Source organism: Triticum urartu, chromosome 5 (assembly GCF_003073215.2).
Source record: "Triticum urartu cultivar G1812 chromosome 5, Tu2.1, whole genome shotgun sequence".
Classification (NCBI taxonomy): domain Eukaryota; kingdom Viridiplantae; phylum Streptophyta; class Magnoliopsida; order Poales; family Poaceae; genus Triticum; species Triticum urartu.
Window position 1 is genome coordinate 130,685,274 of NC_053026.1, and position 18,035 is coordinate 130,703,308.

General features: G+C 44.9%; 3 protein-coding genes across 3 annotated transcripts; 1 reads left to right on the forward strand and 2 right to left on the reverse strand.

The window, feature by feature from the left end:
* Positions 1 to 876: 876 nt before the first annotated feature.
* On the forward strand, positions 877 to 3,699 carry LOC125508178 (5'-adenylylsulfate reductase-like 6). The gene is made up of 4 exons (XM_048672785.1): positions 877 to 1,190; positions 2,186 to 2,358; positions 2,448 to 2,572; positions 2,994 to 3,699. Exons 1-4 carry the CDS (start codon positions 993 to 995, stop codon positions 3,398 to 3,400), a joined length of 903 nt encoding a protein of 300 aa, XP_048528742.1. The 5' UTR covers positions 877 to 992; the 3' UTR covers positions 3,401 to 3,699.
* A 72-nt stretch (positions 3,700 to 3,771) lies between these two features.
* LOC125508176 (polyprotein of EF-Ts, chloroplastic) lies at positions 3,772 to 8,733 on the reverse strand. Its single transcript, XM_048672783.1, has 4 exons — positions 8,504 to 8,733; positions 6,375 to 8,020; positions 4,803 to 5,514; positions 3,772 to 4,627 (listed from the first exon to the last, which is right to left on the reverse strand). The coding sequence occupies exons 2-4, from the start codon at positions 7,972 to 7,974 to the stop codon at positions 4,021 to 4,023; spliced, it is 2,919 nt and encodes a 972-aa protein (XP_048528740.1). The 5' UTR covers positions 7,975 to 8,020; positions 8,504 to 8,733; the 3' UTR covers positions 3,772 to 4,020.
* A 1,255-nt stretch (positions 8,734 to 9,988) lies between these two features.
* Positions 9,989 to 13,892, reverse strand: LOC125508177 (spore wall protein 2-like). The gene is made up of 11 exons (XM_048672784.1): positions 13,664 to 13,892; positions 13,545 to 13,583; positions 12,551 to 12,604; positions 12,107 to 12,160; positions 11,687 to 11,740; positions 11,517 to 11,588; positions 11,373 to 11,433; positions 11,308 to 11,336; positions 11,034 to 11,123; positions 10,721 to 10,777; positions 9,989 to 10,369 (listed from the first exon to the last, which is right to left on the reverse strand). The coding sequence occupies exons 1-11, from the start codon at positions 13,748 to 13,750 to the stop codon at positions 9,989 to 9,991; spliced, it is 978 nt and encodes a 325-aa protein (XP_048528741.1). The 5' UTR covers positions 13,751 to 13,892.
* Positions 13,893 to 18,035: the final 4,143 nt, after the last annotated feature.

An 18,035-nucleotide genomic window follows, 5' to 3' on the forward strand; every position in this document is an offset into this window, starting at 1 on the left:
CCCAACCTCGAAGATGATGTCACAACCGACTAATACAATGTTGCCATCCATCCAACTCATCACACAAAGGCACGCATTGGTGCGGGGGTCGAGCCTTCGCCTGATTCCACACGTCGATCACCATGTCCACAAGAAACAGTTGGATCAACCATTGTTTCTCAATGAAGAAACGCCTCACAAGCCACCTCTCCTCCTCCCTAGAGAACAACTGGAGAGTACAATGATTGGATCCCAGCTTAAGTTCCGCTGCGAGGGACCATCACGAGAATCTAGTCTCCCAATCACTAGTCACAAACACCTGATCTAGCACGCACTGCACAGGGTCATCTCTCTCTCTCTCTCTCTCTCTCTCACGCGCGCGCGCGCACGCGCGTTCGTGCAAACTCTTGTGTGTGGTTCTAAGTCTATAGAAATCGCAGATGAGCGACATTAGAGAGATTAGAGTTCCTTAGTTGACATTTATATGTGACTCATCCTAATTTGCACATTCTTGATAATTTTTAGAGAATAATGCTGCAAAAGCATTCACGTCCTCTTTGCACTGGCATACCGCTTGAATTCTCGCCTCCCATGCTCCGCTAGTCAGCCACCTAGTTCATGCTTCGTGCAATGCTTAGTCTAGGTCAAACGTGTTATCGATGATCTCAGCGTTGACCTGGCAGGGAAAAGGAAAGATGAAGGGAAAGTGTGAGGCAAATCCACCAAAGCTGAGAAAACCAATTCAGGCAACAAAATAAATAAACAACAGCAACGCGAGTTAAATAAACCGGTTAGGGCTAAACTACGCTTTCCAACTCCAATCCCAACTACTAGTACACACTACTAGTACCAGGTTTTCCATTCCTGCCCTCCGAGAATCTGCTCTTGTCCGGAAACACCCTCCAAATTTGTTACATTCACATTTTCTTTCTGGTGACAAAGCTGACCTCCAAAAACAACCAAGAAATCTCACGACGCGTCCTCCTCCCACTCCTCTCCTCCCCCCTCTCGCCATGGCCGGCCGCCTCCTCGCCGCCCCTCTCCTCCTCCTTGTGCTCCTCCAGCTCCCCGTGCCGTCCCAGGTGCACGCGTACCCGCTCGCGGCGGCACACTCTGGTCGGTGCCGAAGGCCGGAGGAGAGGCCGCCGCCGTTCCTCCAGGGGCTCCGGCGAACCTGCTGCACCGCGACGGAGGGGCACCCGGCCGAGGAGGTGCGTATCTCAACCATAGCTCCGAGCTGGATTGGTTGGCTACAAATTGTTTGCTTTTTTTGGGTGTGCCTGTGCATTTATTGTGTGGATGAATCCGGAGATTCGTTCGTACGGTTCTTCATCGATCTCTTTCTCTCGTGAATTCGGGTTCGCCCCTCGATTCGTATGTCACACAATTTAATGTCCGGTTCCTAAATCTTGATGCTATTTAGGTGCCACCAAGTTAGTTTTGTTTTTTTACAGGTTTCAGAAGTAAATTGAGCGAATTCACTTTGCAATTCTTGGGGGAAAAAGTTGACGTTTATCATGATGGGATTCTGTTCTATAGTTTTGATTTGGTTAGGCGATTTCCCTTCAATTTCATTCGGGGCGAAATAAACCGTTCTTGTTTTATTTATTTTTGTGCAAGCTGATTGGGTATTAGTCAACGCAGGAGTATGAAGGTTCAGTTGGGTGGCTAGTCTGGCTCTTATCCTGCATCAAATCATCTTTTGTTTTCCACAAATATTGCGCTCGAAAATAAATTTATTTGGAATGCGTTGGCATCTTTCATCGGTTCAAGCTTTTCAAGATGCCAATTTAGGGGCAATTCAGCTAGATTCCGTGTGTTGTTTCGGTGTCATTGAGCGGATCAGTGTCCTCATTTCCGCAACTTATTGTGCTTATGACACCAGTTCTTGTCAGTTCATTCTGCAAGTAAAATAAAATTTCATGTAGTAGTGAATCAGAACGTATAAGTTACCATTGAGCGTTTGGGATGCCTGCATTTGGATTCACTTTTCTAAGAGGTTTAAATGCCTCAATGGATTGCCTGCCAATGAAACGGCGGTAATATGATGGTTATGTCATAGCAGTTCCCTATAGTCTCTGCTCTCTAGTCAATTTGCTGTAGTGTGGATAATTAGCAAATAGACTGAAAATCATCCTCTTATGAGGTGTGAGTCCTTTGGTCCGTGCCGTGCTTAATATTAACCTCACCTTGAAAAACTTTGCAGGTTAATGGGGAGGAACTTATCAGAGAGTTGGGTGGAAAGGAGTACACTGCTGTCCTCTTCTATGCATCATGGTGCCCTTTCTCTCATAGAATGAGACCAATCTTCGACGATCTTAGCTCAATGTATCCACATATTAAGCACTTGGCTGTAGAACAGTCCAACGTGATGCCAACGTAAGACCGTTATGCGTAGTGGTGTTCCTGTCATCCTTGCCCATTAATATGACCGACGGCCTTAACTAATACCTCCTTATGATTTGCAGAGTTTTATCAAGATATGGTGTCCGCAGCCTTCCTTCTATACTAATAGCACATGAGTCATATGCATTTTGGCCTCTTGTTGCCAAAGATCTCAACTCACTGGTCAACTTCTACTCTGCTGTTACTGGTAGGTTTCTCAATGCTCATTGTGCATTTACTGAGTTGTAACCCACCTGATATCCTTATGTGATTAGCAAATTATGGGTACAGTGGTACGCCACTGTTTTAGTATGAAATATTAATCATCTTACTGTCCAAACAGCCTGTGCTCTATTGGCACAACTGGAAAGACGGGAATAGTAGTTCTATGGATAAGATGGCAACAGTAATTCTCTGGAGGAGAAATGGCAATACAATTATATGTATGTTAAATATGCACAGATGTAATTGCCATTATTTTACTATAACCTAACCAGTATGATTGTTAGATTAGATACTGCACTAGCATTAGCTCGTCACACTTCGATAATGTTACTAAATTCATAGAAAAATAGGAAGTATGTGGTGGTACTCTTGTTCTGTCTTAACAGAGACTCTGTTCGATGCAGGACAAGAACCAGTTGCATATCTTGGTCCACGGAAGGGGAACACAACCGAAAGAAGCACACAGTATGCGAAGCTTTGGAGTGGTTCAGTCAGCGAATCAGTGAAGAGCGAGCCCTACCTAGCATTCAGCATCCTCTTTATTTGCCTGAGGATATTCTTGTTCTTCTTCCCAAAGTTCTTCGCCTGCATCAAAGGCTTGTGGGCCCAATACTTCCGGCATGCCAACTTTGGAGTCCTTGCCAAATTGACCCAGCTGCTCGAATGTGTGCCCCATGCGGTGGATGTAAGGAAGATGTGGAGCAAATGGAGGCTCATGGTTGGAGCCATAAACATGAGAGTCTGGGCATCATCTCTAGCTTCCGTGTCTCTTGGTGGGCAATCTTCTCCCCGAGCTGCTAGATTGGATTGATGGTTTGGATTTTAACGTCGAGCGGGAGAGCATGCGGGCTGTTTGAATTGCGCTGGATGTGGAAGCTCCTGTAACTCACATGAACATGTAGTGAAACATCTTGTTTGTAGCCTGTAAATCTTAGGGATACTGTTGAGCCTGTGTAGACCACACTGTAACATTAATCATGAGTACCAATTGTCATAGTTTTTGAGCAACTGGGCACACATCATAAGCCCTTGTACTATTTTTCACATGTAATCTGCAATTGCAGTATGTTCATCTGTCTTGTACTAATAAGTGAAAGACATTTCGACCTATGTTTTCATATAGTACCACCAGGGATAAAAAGTGTAAAATCAATTCTTCTGGCTAAAGCAAAAACTCTGAAGTAAAACATGGAACCAGAAACCAATTTAATTTGCCGTATCCTTTCATGGACAATATATTGATCTCTCCTGTCATCTACATTGAAGGTGTGCAAAAAAGTGTGTTGTTTGTAACCAGGAACAATGGTAACAAGTGATACAAAATAATACATGGAACTCAGTACAAACTAGCAGCAGCTATGCACCACGATGAATCAAAATGTGCCCGGCTCCTGATGCCATGGATTGTAGCGGAGGTCACTGTCTCATTTATCAGTTCTCGCCGAGGGTATACCTGACAAACCTCCGTACCTTGATGTTCTCCCCCAGGCCGGCGATCGTCTCCTTAACAAGATCCTTCACCGTCTTGCTGTCATCCTTGATGAAGGGCTGCTCCAGGAGGGCCATCACTCCGAGCCTCTTTGATATCCGCCCTTCCACGATCTTCTCCCTGATGTTTTCGGGTTTCGACTGCAGGTCCTCCCTCTGCATCTCAATCTCCTTCTCCTTGCTGACAACACTCTCTGGTATGTCCTCCATTGAGACATATTCAACCTGTGGGCATGCCACCACTTGCATTGCGAGGTCATTCACCAGCTCCTTGAATTTCTCATTGCGAGCCACAAAGTCGGTCTCAGAGTTGATTTCAATCATGCACCCTATACGGTTGTCGTGGATGTACGAGCCAATCAGGCCTTCAGCGGTCAGGCGAGAAGACTTCTTGTCTGCAGACGAGAGGCCCTTTTTCCTGAGGAACTCCTGAGCCCCCTGAAGGTCACCCCCAGTCTCAGCCAGCGCTTTCTTGCAGTCCATCATACCAGCGCCAGTTTCATCTCGGAGTTGCTTTACCAATGCAGCTGAAATTGCCACAGCTGGTTTCCTGGAAACATAGGTATGTCAAGTTATATTGAGTGTTGACTTTAGGGGAAATGATCTATGCAATTAGAAGTTAGAAATGCCAAGACAGTAAAAACATTCTGGTGCACATATTATGCACACCCCAAGAAACATAAACAGCACATATGAGCAACATGAGATTCTGAGAGGAAGATTACTTCTCTGCAGCTTCAACCGATTCCTCAGGCTTGTCATCCTTCAGAGGAGCAGCTGGTGGTGGCTTCGCGGCTGTCTGGGCTGCAACTTCAGCAGCAAAATCCTGGCTTTTTTTCTCCAACCCTTCTCCCAGGTTGTACCGAACAAACCTCCTCACCTTCATGTTCTCTCCAATTGTAGCAATAGTTTGCTTCACCCATTCACCCGTTGTGACCTTGTCATTCTTGATGAATGGTTGTTCAAGCAATGCAAATTCTCCAAGCCTCTTCTTTACTCGGCCCTCGACAATCTTAGCGCGGATCTGCTCAGGCTTCGACAGCAAGTCCTCCCTCTGCATCTCCAACTCTGTCTCCTTCTTCACAACCTCCTCAGGGACATCGTCAATGGAAATGTAATTTACTTGAGGGCAAGCAGCAGCTTGCATGGCAAGATCATCGACCAACTCCTTAAAGACATCACCTCGTGATACAAAGTCAGTCTCACAGTTCAATTCAATAAGGATACCGATTCTGCTGTCATGTATGTAAGAACCAATTCTTCCCTCTGCAGTGGCTCTTCCAGCCCTCTTGTCAGCAGCAGCCAGCCCTTTCTTCCGGAGGAATTCTTGAGCTTTATCAATGTCACCACTCGATTCAGCAAGAGCCTTTTTGCAGTCCATCATGCCTGCTCCAGTTGCGTCACGCAACTGCTTGACAAGAGCAGGAGAAATAGTTGCTGCACAGATGCAGAAAAGAACATCAAAATCTTTCTTCTGCTGCCCTAACAACAGTTCATCAATAAAGTACAATATGCAGTGAACTGTGCTGCAGAAAATGCAGGGACAGGTATGTTTTTTAAAATGAAATTGCAAATAATGGAGGTGTTAATTAGAAGAATTAGTGCACCTGTTAACTTACACTGCATCCATAAAAGCTTTAGGACCATCAACTGGTGTCGCATTTTATAATAAGTTCTGATTGATATTTGAAAATCAAAATTTGCATCGGGCAATCACTTTCTAAATGCATTTACGGGACACAGTTACACGTCATAGAGAAATCTCTTTATGCCATATATTAAACAAAAAACTTAAAACTTTCAGTGCTGTCAACAAATTTGTAGGAAAATGTGTAGTTGCCACATGAAACAAAACAAAAATCAGACCGAAGCTATGCAAATGAAGAGGAAGAAAGCATCCTAATGCGATGTTCCAAAAACTGAAGCCAAACCAAAGTATCATGTTGAGGCTTATCCTCCATAGTTCAAAACTGTACAGTGGCGGATGAGGTGATATCTGGATTGTACATGTTGAGGCTTATCCGACCAACTCAAACCTTTGAGCCAGCGAGGAAACAAAATTAAGTGCATTGATTCTTGCGTCATTTACCAAAGTAAGGAACAATACCACAAGAAGAAATGTAAAAAGAACTGGCAAAAGGAGTTGCTTGAACAGTTTACATGCAATCTATCCTAATACTCTTCCTAATTAGGTAGAGTTGCTTGAAGAGCCTTTCGCAGACAGGATGTGACTGATCAAATTACTACATGTCAGGGCCTTTTGCAGATAAGATCTTGTCGACAAAATTACTGCTGACCTGTGGTTGTGCTTGCTTCTGCAGCTCCAGCAGCAGAAACCTCTGTGGTTTTCTCATCCGAGGCTGCTACTTCCTCAGTTACCACAGCAGGCTCGCTACTTGCAGTTGCAGGAACCTCCGGCACTGATTCTTCTGGCTCCTCAACCTTATCAAGAGGAGTGATTTCCTCAACGGCGCCAGTGACAGCTTCTGTTGAAGGGCTGTCCTCCTCTTTGCTTTCAACTTCAGTAGCAGAAACTGTAGGAGGCTCAACGGCGCCAGTGACAGCTTCTGTTGAAGCGCTGTCCTCCTCTTTGCTTTCAACTTCAGTAACAGAAACTGTAGGAGGCTCAACGACGCCAGTGACAGCTTCTGTTAAAGAACTATCCTCTTTGCTTTCAATTTCAGTAGGAGGCTCAACGAGCTTGTCGTCAACGGTGCTTTCAACCCCAGAAGTTGAAACTGAAGTCTCAGTCTCAACTTCTGTTTTCACTTCTGGAGCCGTAACCTTTTCCCTCTGGTCCAAGAATGCAGAGATTTCCTTGCTCCTACGGAAAGCTAACTCGAAAGCGTTGGTCCCTCTGGACCATCCCTGCTTCAGGTTGGTGTTTAACGACGACAACTCGTCGTCATCATCTTCTCCCCCCTTCATCGTCAATGTGACCTGGCCTCGTGCTACATTCAACACTTTCACCGTTACCTCTTGACCAACCTCCAGTGCGGAATGCCCGATAAGGGTAAACAGTGCCGCTGCTTCCTCTTCCCTTGGGAGGAATCCTTCTTCTCCATCAGGCAGTGTCACAAATGACCCTGTTCTTGTCGAATTTTTCACAGTGCCAGTCAGAGATTGTCCTCGTGTATACTTTGCCTCGTCTATCTTCTTGAAATCCTTTGTTTGCCTTGGTGAGCTTCTAGGCGCAGCTGCAGTTGGGCTCCTCCCACCGCTTGGAGCCGTAGGTGCTTCCTTGACATAATCTCCACCGGTCCGCATTGTCAAGGAGATGCGCCTTGTTTCTTTATTTACTTCCACTAATTTCACTGACACCTCTTGCCCAACAGTGAAGAGGGTAGATATATCTTCGACAAAACCGTCACTTACTCTGGAGATATGAACAAGGCCTTCGGTGAATGCTCCAATGTCGACAAAGACTCCAAATGGCTTGATAGACCTGACTTTCCCGGTAAAGGATGCACCAGGAACTAGATCACCATCCTTCAACGGCGGCATCTCGCTCTTACGTGGGTTGCGACCTAACTTGGGAGGGGAGGAAGCCGGGCTCTTGCTAGCCACAGCCTGCCCAGTAGTTTCAGCAGCGGCAGGTGCGGCATCGGAAGTTTCTCCTGCCGGAGATGACGAACCCTCCACCGTGACATCGGTCCCAACAGCTGCTGCCGACAAGGTCCTTAGCCTGTTGTTAGCAGAGGACCAGCTCCTTTTGTACATGCTGATCAAGTGGAATGGTGTCTGTGGCTGCAGCAGCCCATGGCGCGAGGGCGATGTGACTCTTGAATACCTCTCAGAACCACGGAACCTTCTTATCTGGATTTCTCGGCTGGGCCTGAAACTGCCTATGTGGAACAGGCTGATGGTGCCAACAGAGCAATGAACCACCGGCGTCATGCTGAATTCAGGGGAGCTGTATCAGAATCTTGATTCCTTGAGAACCCTGCACGAGGACAGAGACTCGTTTCAGCACCACGCAAGAAGAGCAAAATAATCTGACGAACAAAGAGCAATACATGATAAGAGATGCTGTGAAAGAGCATCACTTGAGAAGTGCAAACATGCATGCGTAGGCAGTCTCTGACCCAGCAAAATTTTGGGGGAGCAACTATTGCACTGGATTCTGAATATGCTTCCTGTCCAGCATTCCAGTGCCTACGTACACAGCGAGTACCACCCTACAATTTATCGCTTTACAGGGTGGGAGAACGGGCTGTAGTGCTCCGAAACAAGACGACCGTCGGCAGTCGGCGCAGGCATACCCACAAACACGTCCCGCGCAAGCGATGGCAAAGGAGATGCTTAAGAGGGTAGAGCAAGGGCGGGAGGGAGACGAGAGGCATGGACGACGGCGCTGGCCGCATTAGGGTCGCCGACGAGCTAGCTACGCGGGACAGGGGCGGCACGGGCGGGAACACGGCGTTACCTCGTCGGGGCGACGGCGAGCTCCCGCGGTGGCCGTCGTGAGGAGAGGGAGGGAGGCTGAGGAGGAGGCGGAGGGGTCGCTGGGGATATATAGCCTTATCTGGAAACGAAACGGAGGAGCAGAGGTGATAGACTGATGCTAGCAGTGGATGGCTGGGATGGACGGGGCGCGCAGTTTTGCTGTGCCGCTGGACCTGGCCCGCTCCGCTGCCCCGACGGGTTGCCTTTGAGTTCCGTCGGTCTTTTTTTCTGAGGGGAGAGTTCCGTCGGTCAGTTGTGCGTGTCCCATGTGTGTGTGTGTGCAGGTTTTTTCAAAGTCGTGCGTGTGCAGGTTCTCCACCTTGTAAAAACCGTGGCTGTCTATCTGACACCTTGTAAGAACCGTGGTTATCTGATAGGACAGGGACAGACAGTGCTGTTTTTGAGCGTTTTCTCCACCGCCGCCGTCCGGTTCGTCCCCGCCGCTGTTTCTGCCGTCGCCGCAGCCACCACCCAACCGCCAAGCATCCACCCATCCATCACCGCGCCGCCCGCATGCTGCGAATCGACCGTATTTTGTGCCGCTCCACTGCCGGCGCCTGGTTCGTTTCTGCCGCCGTTTTCGTTGTCGCTGCCGCTCATCAGCCATTGCCGCCCCACCGCACAGCTTTTGTCCCACGGCTGCGGCCCGGTTCAAACGCCGCGTTATGACTGCCGTCGCTCAGCCGTCTCAATTCTAGTTTTTACATCTTCATTTACATCATCTATTGGAGTTACACTTTTATATCATCAATTTACATCATTCGTTGAAGTTGCCGCTTTTTTGGAGATGTAAAAAACACTTTTTGAATATGTAAATTTTCACCTCTCCTGTTTTACATCTTTAAATTTCCATCTTCTATTGAAGATGCTCTAAGTATATAAATGTACAGGCAGCGCGGCCTCAGTAATACCACAATAACCAGGACAACAAACGTGGTGTCGTATGGTCTAAGCATTCCTACAGCGAATCCATTCGCACAAATTCAACAGGGCTCGCAAAAAAAAAAAACACCTGCATCATAGGATTCCGGCGGTTTGTGCACATATTTGTACTCAGCGTATCCACCGACCACCCAACAGAAAAAAAAAACACAGTTCAGTGATGTACCTCCCCGTTCATATAGTCATATCAGTTTCATAATGCATGAAGATGTTTCTAAAAAGAATAATGCATGAACATATGCAAGCTGACGGTTAAGAAAAACATCTCTACAGAAGTTTCTTCCATGCCAACACTCATGTTCCCATGTCAGCAAAACAACCCAGCTCAAGCAAAAACGGTGAAATTTTCATGCGGACACTCTTACATTAATAAGGTAGTTAAAGAGGTTGCAACAATTCCCGAGTGCTGGAGCCCACTCGTTGCAGCAGCGTTCGAGAAAGACCACGCTACACGACCAGATGATCACACAGAGCATGGGCCGTCCCTTGTAGAGGAACCGATCTACCACTGCTCTTTAAGTTTCTACTCCGTCTTGGTACCTTCTATACCCACCGTGTCATCTTCCGTCTTGGTACCTTCTATGCCCGCCGTGTCATCTTCCGTCTTGGTACCTTCTATGCCCGCCGTGTCATCTTCCGTCTTGGTACCTTCTATGCCCGCCATGTCATCTTCCGTCTTCGTACCTTCTATGCCCGCCATGTCATCTTCCGTCTTGGTATCTTCTTTGCCCGCCGTGTCATCTTCCGTCTTGGTACCTTCTATGCCCGCCGTGTCATCTTCCGTCTTGGTACCTTCTATGCCCGCCGTGTCATCTTCCGTCTTGGTACCTTCTATGCCCACCATGTCATCTTCCGTCTTCGTACCTTCTATGCCCGCCATGCCATCTTCTTCAGGGGCCTCCTGCTGCAATCAAGAATGGAAAAGGTCAGGCGAAGTAATTACTAGACAATCATCTGAGCATGTATGATTCCACCATACTGTCACTTATATCTACTTGTTTTCCTGGTACTAGTGTTAACATACCTACTTAGCACATGCACAATGATTTCAAAAGAGAACTAGTTGTGAATCCTCTAAAAAGATCAAGCTACGTTAGGAGAAGATGTCATGCTAAATTTCAGGATTTGGATTTACAGTTCTCAACATTCTTGATTGTTCAGAAACATGGGCAGGTTCTGTAATTCAACAAGAGGTACAAAATCAATCATTGCCAGTCTGCCTTAGCCGCTAGCCGTGTAATAGGTAAATACTCACATTCTTTTCCTCCTCAACCCCACTGCCTTCATCATTATTTTCTGGATTATCCTCCAACTGAGAAAAGAGGGGAAGGGGCACAGGTTAAGAAACCGTTTCACAAAATTTAATGAAGTGCTACTATAACCATTAATAAGACAAGTGCTTATCATATATGGTTGCAACTACCTATGTATCCATGAATTGCTCAAACTAATCATTATAAGAACACAAGTAATTAATACCGTATGGTTGCAATAAGTTATACATCCGAAAATATATTGACAGGATAGTTAATGTTTGAGCAGGTATACTAAACCAGAAATATACTTACTTTCAGGTCCCCCATGTTTGCTAATGCACCCTCACTTGTATTTTCCTCCACACTTCCTTTGTTCCCATCAGTTTCGGTAGAATCTTCTAGCTGAAAGAAAATGAAGCAGACATTGAACAAAAAAGGTAGACAGCAATGCTTTACACCATCATCGAATGTAAAATAGGCAATTACCCATCCGAAAATATATTGACAGGATAGTTAATGTTTGAGCAGGTATACTAAACCACCCGCAAAAAAAAGAGCAGGTATATTAAACCAGAAATACACTTACTTTCAGGTCCCCCATGTTTGCTAATGCACCCTCACTTGTATTTTCCTCTCCAGTTGCTAATGCACCCTCACTTGTATTTTCCTCTCCAGTTCCTTTGTTCCCATCAGTTTCGGTAGCATCTTCTAGCTAAAGGAAAATGAAGCAGACATTGAACAAAAAAGGTAGACAGCAATGCTTTACACCATCATGAATGTAAAAAAGGTAATCACCCCCAAATTCTTCAAGCTAATAGTCACATCTTCCTGTTGCTTCTTAAGGGTGGTCCTCAGTTCTTGGAAATCCTGGTATGGGCAAAGGAGATAAAGCAGTTAGCCAACGGTACCAAAATAAGAGATTAATAGTTAAAACCTTTTTACAGAATATTGGGACACGTCCTTACTGATTTCAGCTGGTCTATTTCACTATTAAGTGCAGTTTTGATATCGGAGATTTCCTGCAAGACATAGAATGATAAATAAGTTGGTATTCAAATGCAAGGAGTGCTGCAGCACAAGTGCTAGCTCACAGTTAGTTTGCATTCGTTCAAGGAAGGTTGTATTGTTTGGAAGTATGGACACATGTAGAAACTTTCTGACCAAAGGAACTATCATCCTTCATTATCCCCTTGCATGTTTTATTGAACCCAGACCCAAAAACAAAGCAAACTATCATCCAATCACTGAAATATGACAACCGTTCTGCAAATAATGTGTCGATACAATACAGTAGTTCTGGTGATACAAGAGAGAACATATGTAAATTCAGAAAAACAAATTATTGATATAGAAGATATCATCAAGTGAAGTGCGCAGAGACTCACAGTTTTGTATTTCTGCACTTGGGTGTCTAAATTGCTTCTCCAGCTCTGCAAATCCTAAAAAGGAAACAGGGTAATTATATTAACAAAGCACAACAATTCCAAGTGAAGAAATGAAATAATGTGCAAATTGTAACAAAATGTAAACACGCCCATTATGCATTTAAGGGCTTTGCTCTGAAAATATAACCATATCCATATTACTCCATGTTTTAGGTATTACAAGTAAAGACAACAAAGATGTAATTTCTATTTCTGGTGAGCCCACGCTCATTAAGGTGTGCCCTTCAAATGGTAAGATGAAACTTGCGCGCACAGATACCATGTTATTACACTACTATGGAACAAATGGGAACCATCTAACAAAGCAAAACATTCATTAAATAAATTAAGAAAGATGCATGAAAAGAAGAATAAAGATGTCTACTTTACAATATTTCAGCATACCTCCTTAAGACCTCGAAGTCTTCCCAAAAGCTCTGACTGTGATTCATTTAATTCCTGTTATTCAAAAACACAGAAAGGTTTATTTCCTTCTTTCTCTCAGAATCTTAGAATACAAGCATTGTTTATAAACATATCAGCACAAAAGGACAATGCTGAATCGAAGAGCTATGATAGATTCAATATAATCAGAAACAAGGGACTTGGGACAATTTATGGGTAAAATAACATAGCATGGTAACCACTTACTGAACAATTATGAGATTGGTCGCATTGACAAATTGACAAAATGCTACATACCTATATATCAGAACTAGAATTGTTCATCCATGAATCCTAGAATAGGAAGGTCCAGGATTCAGCGCTCAACACAGAAGAAGGTTACCCCCACACATTGATTCAGATGAAACTGGTTCTTGAACATTATTTTTATCACTTTTTTCATTGAAGATTGAACACGTGATTTTCTGATCTTAATCACTGAACTCCAAATCTTCTGAATTCTAGAAGCATGGTCTGTAACTTTGACGATGAAGCCATTGTTTAGTATCCCTAGTCCCTACTAATGAGGTGGAGAATATGGATGTTGTTCTCAAAGTGCTGGGCTTTGGTGGAATTCAGGAACCTAGTATGTAGGAATGCAAGTAAAATAACTAATTATGGTATGTCTGTAATGACTTCTCAAACATGACGCAAGTTGGTAATGCAGTCGTGTTCCTTAGGACTTGATGATGCAAGCATTTACAACAGTCATGGTTACAACCACTATACAAATCTGCTCGTAGCTGGCAATCCAACCAGTAACGCTTAGCTAACATGTGTTCTAGTTGCACTTGTTTTTTTCTATCTCCCCGTCTTCATGCTCACAAATGTCACACACACACACACACACAAATAATGCTGCGATTCAGGAAACCTACAATTCATCGTAGCCTAAAAAAAATGCTGCTAATATAAGAGAACTTCAGAAAGAAATACGAGGAAAGGGGATCCTCACCGAGATCTTCTCCGCCACCGGCAGCAGCTCCTCACTCCTCTGCAAAACGAGGCAAACGATCAGAAACCAGACCGCGGGTACTGAGATCGGAGGATGAGGATGGGCTGGCCGGTGCTCACCGCCGGAGACGGGGAGTTCTCGCCCGTCGCCGCCTCCGCTGCCACAACCGCAGCCGCGGGCGTCGGGGATGCTTCGGAATCGGACATGAGGATCGAGGGAGGGAGCGCGCTGGTGGTGGCTAGGGTTAGGGTTTCGCAGGGGGGCGGCACTAACGTTGCGCGTGAGACAGAGAGATTTGAAACTCAAACCGAAATGGGAAGGACGGAAGGTGGTGGGTGGTCTGGTTATACGAGGAGAGGCCGCTGCGCTTGGTCTCTCACCGTCAGTTTTTTTTTCAAGTTTATTGAACGACTTAAAACGCAGGATTTTTCTGGCCGGTCGGCCGGCTAACGCTAGCGCCGGTCGCTCGCGGGCCATCTGATCAACAATGCACCGCTGGCTCCCGGCCGTCTGATCAAAGATCACACGAGATTCGCTCCCGCATCACTTGGTAGCCACCACGTAATTATTCCACTCGTGCTTTATCTCTCGTGCTTATCTTCGACGAAGCCTCTCAGCCACTCATTTTCCTATCTTTCCACTAGTAAATGTGTACGTGCAACGCACGTCTTCATTAGGATACAAAATTATTATTTTTAATATGTAATAATACTAAAAATAGTGGAGTTTTCATCAAAATAATGGATACAATTCAACAAATGTTTTTATTGATCATTAAACGCAATTGTAAAGACCTCTATTTCAACCAGTGGTGAGTCCACCAATGAGTATAATTTTTCAAATATGTTTATTTTGATGTTGCTATAGCTATAATTTATTTAATTAGTTGGTTTACACAAAAATAAAAAGGAAAATATATTGTTATGTCATTGCCAGTGCCATGGGTTGGTTGCATCGCCCTATCCTTATGACATGGATGATCAAGTTTGCACCATCTGGAGAAGACTGGTCGAGTTCGCACAATGTAATTTTACAATGAAATAGAATAATTTGGTCCGTAACAGAGGAGTTAGCAAGATACCTATCACGTCATGTTAAAGAAATTTACAGCAGGAATGTGCAGCTGAATAAGCAGTTGAAGGACATGTACATATTTCCGTTCGTATTTTTTACATGGACATTGCCCCTTGGGCCAATTCATGAATTCAACACTCCTTTTCTTTTTTGCTGCCAGCACTGCTACCGGCCGCTGCCGCCTCCGATGTTCCTGGCTGCTAGCTCCTCCCGTGCTCAACCCAGTCGCCCCTTGCACTACCCTAGGCCACTGCCTGCATTGCTTCTACTGCCGTCTGCAGCCTCCCAAGTCGCCGTTGGTGTTTGGTGTTGGTGATGTTGATGACGGTCGGCATCTTGTGGCAGTTGAGACACACCCGACATGCTATAGATACATGTTTTGTTCACTTTGTCATCGGCGCCTGAACCTGAAGCTTGAAGCAACAGTGTGTTGGATACAGAACCTGAACTTTGCTGAATCTATAGCATGTAGCAATGTGATGTATATCATCATTGCTTGCTTGATGTTCCAATTAGCTGATGCATTGATTGTAGTTGCTCCAATTAGCTGTAGCAATGATGATATACATGAGTAGATAATCAGGTTTGCACAAGAATAACTCTGTTTGCACCTGCAACACTGGTAACTCTGTTTGCACAAGAATACATGCAAACTGTAAAAGCAACAGTTGACAATAGTTACTTCAATACCAGAGCTTGATGAATAGAGACACCACACTGCAGGATCACCACTATCTTAGCAAGAACTTACGCATACTTTACTGAAACACAAATGCCACCTGAAGACAAAAGGTTAGATATTCCGGTGAAGCCAAACTAAAGAGAATTAAAATGACATCTTCATTATGTAGAAGACACTCTTAGCATTACTTTAATGCTGAAGTAATTGGATATTACCCAGTCTAGCAAAGAGACCTACTCCCTCTCTCTCAGTTTACAAGGCGTGCGCGTATCCCTAGGTCGTCAATTTGACCAACCTAATAGAAGTCATATATTACAAAAAACATACCATTATAAACTTCAGATGTTCTAATTTCAAACGGTATAATTTTTGTGTTATATAGTTTATATTACGGTGATAAAATTGGCAACCTACGTATATGCGCATGACTTGCAAACTAAAACGGAGGGAGTACCATTTATCTATTGCTGAAGTAATTATTCACTAATGGCCGGTGTCCGTGAGGATACGTGGATGGCATAGGCAAGAATTGGTGATATATAATTACCTGAATTTCCAGTGTTCGTTAGGTTTTGAAATGGTGTTCGTATCCCAAATTTCCAATGTTCGTTAGGTTCTAAAATGGTGTCTGTATCCCATTATGCTGAGAGGATGCCATATGCAGCTGTGAATCAACACTGGACATGAAACATCAACTTTCAAAGACATTGATAAGCGATGGTAAGATTCTTTAAAATTCATTGGCCTGCATGATTCTCGTCCTATTTGTTAAGAGAACAATCAAAACCCAAAGAACAAGACATCAAAAATTCAGTTTACATCTAGACATGGAATAATAGTGGGTATGTTTGGTTTGTGCCCCATGCAGCATTGCCAAAATTTGGCATCGCCAAACCAAGGGCATGACCCAAATATTGGAAAGTCTCCGTTGTTTGGTTGTAGCCATGTCACCTACCTTTTTCTGGCAAAATCATAGGTTTCCATTTTGGTTGAAGCCAAAAGACTTCAGAACATTTGGCAACATATATTGGTATGTGTGTGGTTTGGTACTGAAATTCAGAGTTTAAGTGATGAGTCAACAAAAGATACTCCCTCCATTCCTGTAACGCCCTCGATGCGGCTACATCTCCCACGTGTCGAAGCACGACTTAGAGGCATAACCGCATTGAAAGCAATGTCGCAAGTGAGGTAATCTTCGCAAACAACCCTTGTAATACAATAGGGGAAAAGATACATAGTTGGCTTACAATCGCCACTTCACACAAGTACATGAATAAAGCATTACATCATCCAAATACAATCAAGGTCCGACTACGGAGCCAAAATAAAAGAAGAACCCCAAATGCGACAAGGTCCCCGATCGATCCCAAGTGGGCTCCACTACTGATCAACTAGAACGAAACAACACAAAGGACAAGATCTTCATCGAGCTCCTCCTGCGCTTGGTTACGTCATCTGCACGGACTCATCGGCACCTGCAAGCTGGTTTTGGAAGTATCTGTGAGCCACGGGGACTCAGCAATCTCGCACCCTCGCGATCAAGACTATTTAAGCTTATGGGAAAGGTAAAGGTATGAGGTGGAGCTGCAGCAAGCGACTAGCATATATGGTGGCTAAACATACGCAAAAGAGAGTGAGAAGAGAAGGCAAAGCACGGTCGAGAAACTATGATCAAGAAGTGATCCTAGAACAATCTACGTCAAGCATAACTCCAACACCGTGTTCACTTCCCGGACTCCGCCGGAAAGAGACCATCACGGTAACACACGCGGTTGATGCATTTTAATTAAGGTCAACTTCAGGTTTTCTACAACCGGACATTAACAAATTCCCATCTGCCCATAACCGTGGGCACAACTTTCGAAAGTTCAAATCCCTGCAGGGGAGTCCCAACTTAGCCCATGACAAGCTCTCACGGTCAACGAAGGATATACCTTCTCCCGAGACATTCCGATCAGACTCGGTATCCCGGTTCTACAAGACAACTTCGACAAGTTAAAACAAATCCAGCAACACCGCCCGAATGTGCCGATAAATCCAGCAACATTCCGATCAGACTCGGAATCCCGGTTACAAGACATTTCGACAATGGTAAAAGAAGACCAGCAAAGCCACCCAGATGTGACGACAAATCCCGATAGGAGCTGCACATATCTCGTTCTCAGGGCACACCGGATGAGCAAGACGTCGGGTAAGCCAGCCCAGAGTTGCCCCTGGTAGCCTCGGACATCGCCCAGTTGGACCAACACTCAGAGGAGCACTGGCCCGGGGGGGTTAAAATAAAGATGACCCTTGAGTCTGCAGAACCCAAGGGAAAGAAAAGGCTAGGTGGCGAATGGTAAAACCAATGTTGGGCCTTGCTGGAGGAGTTTTATTCAAGGCGAACTGTCAAGGGGTTCCCATTATAACCCAACCGCGTAAGGAACGCAAAATCCGGGAACATAACACCGATATGACGGAAACTAGGGCGGCAAGAGTGGAACAAAACACCAGGAATAAGACCGAGCCTTCCACCCTTTACCAAATATATAGATGCATTAATTAAATAAGAGATATTATGATATCCCAACAAGTAACCATGTTCCAACAAGGAACAACATCTCCATGTTCCAACAAGGAACAAACTTCAATCTTCACCTGCAACTAACAACGTTATAAGAGGGGCTGAGCAAAGCGGTAACATAGCCAAACAACAGTTTGCTAGGACAAGGTGGGTTAGAGGCTTGGTTCAACAA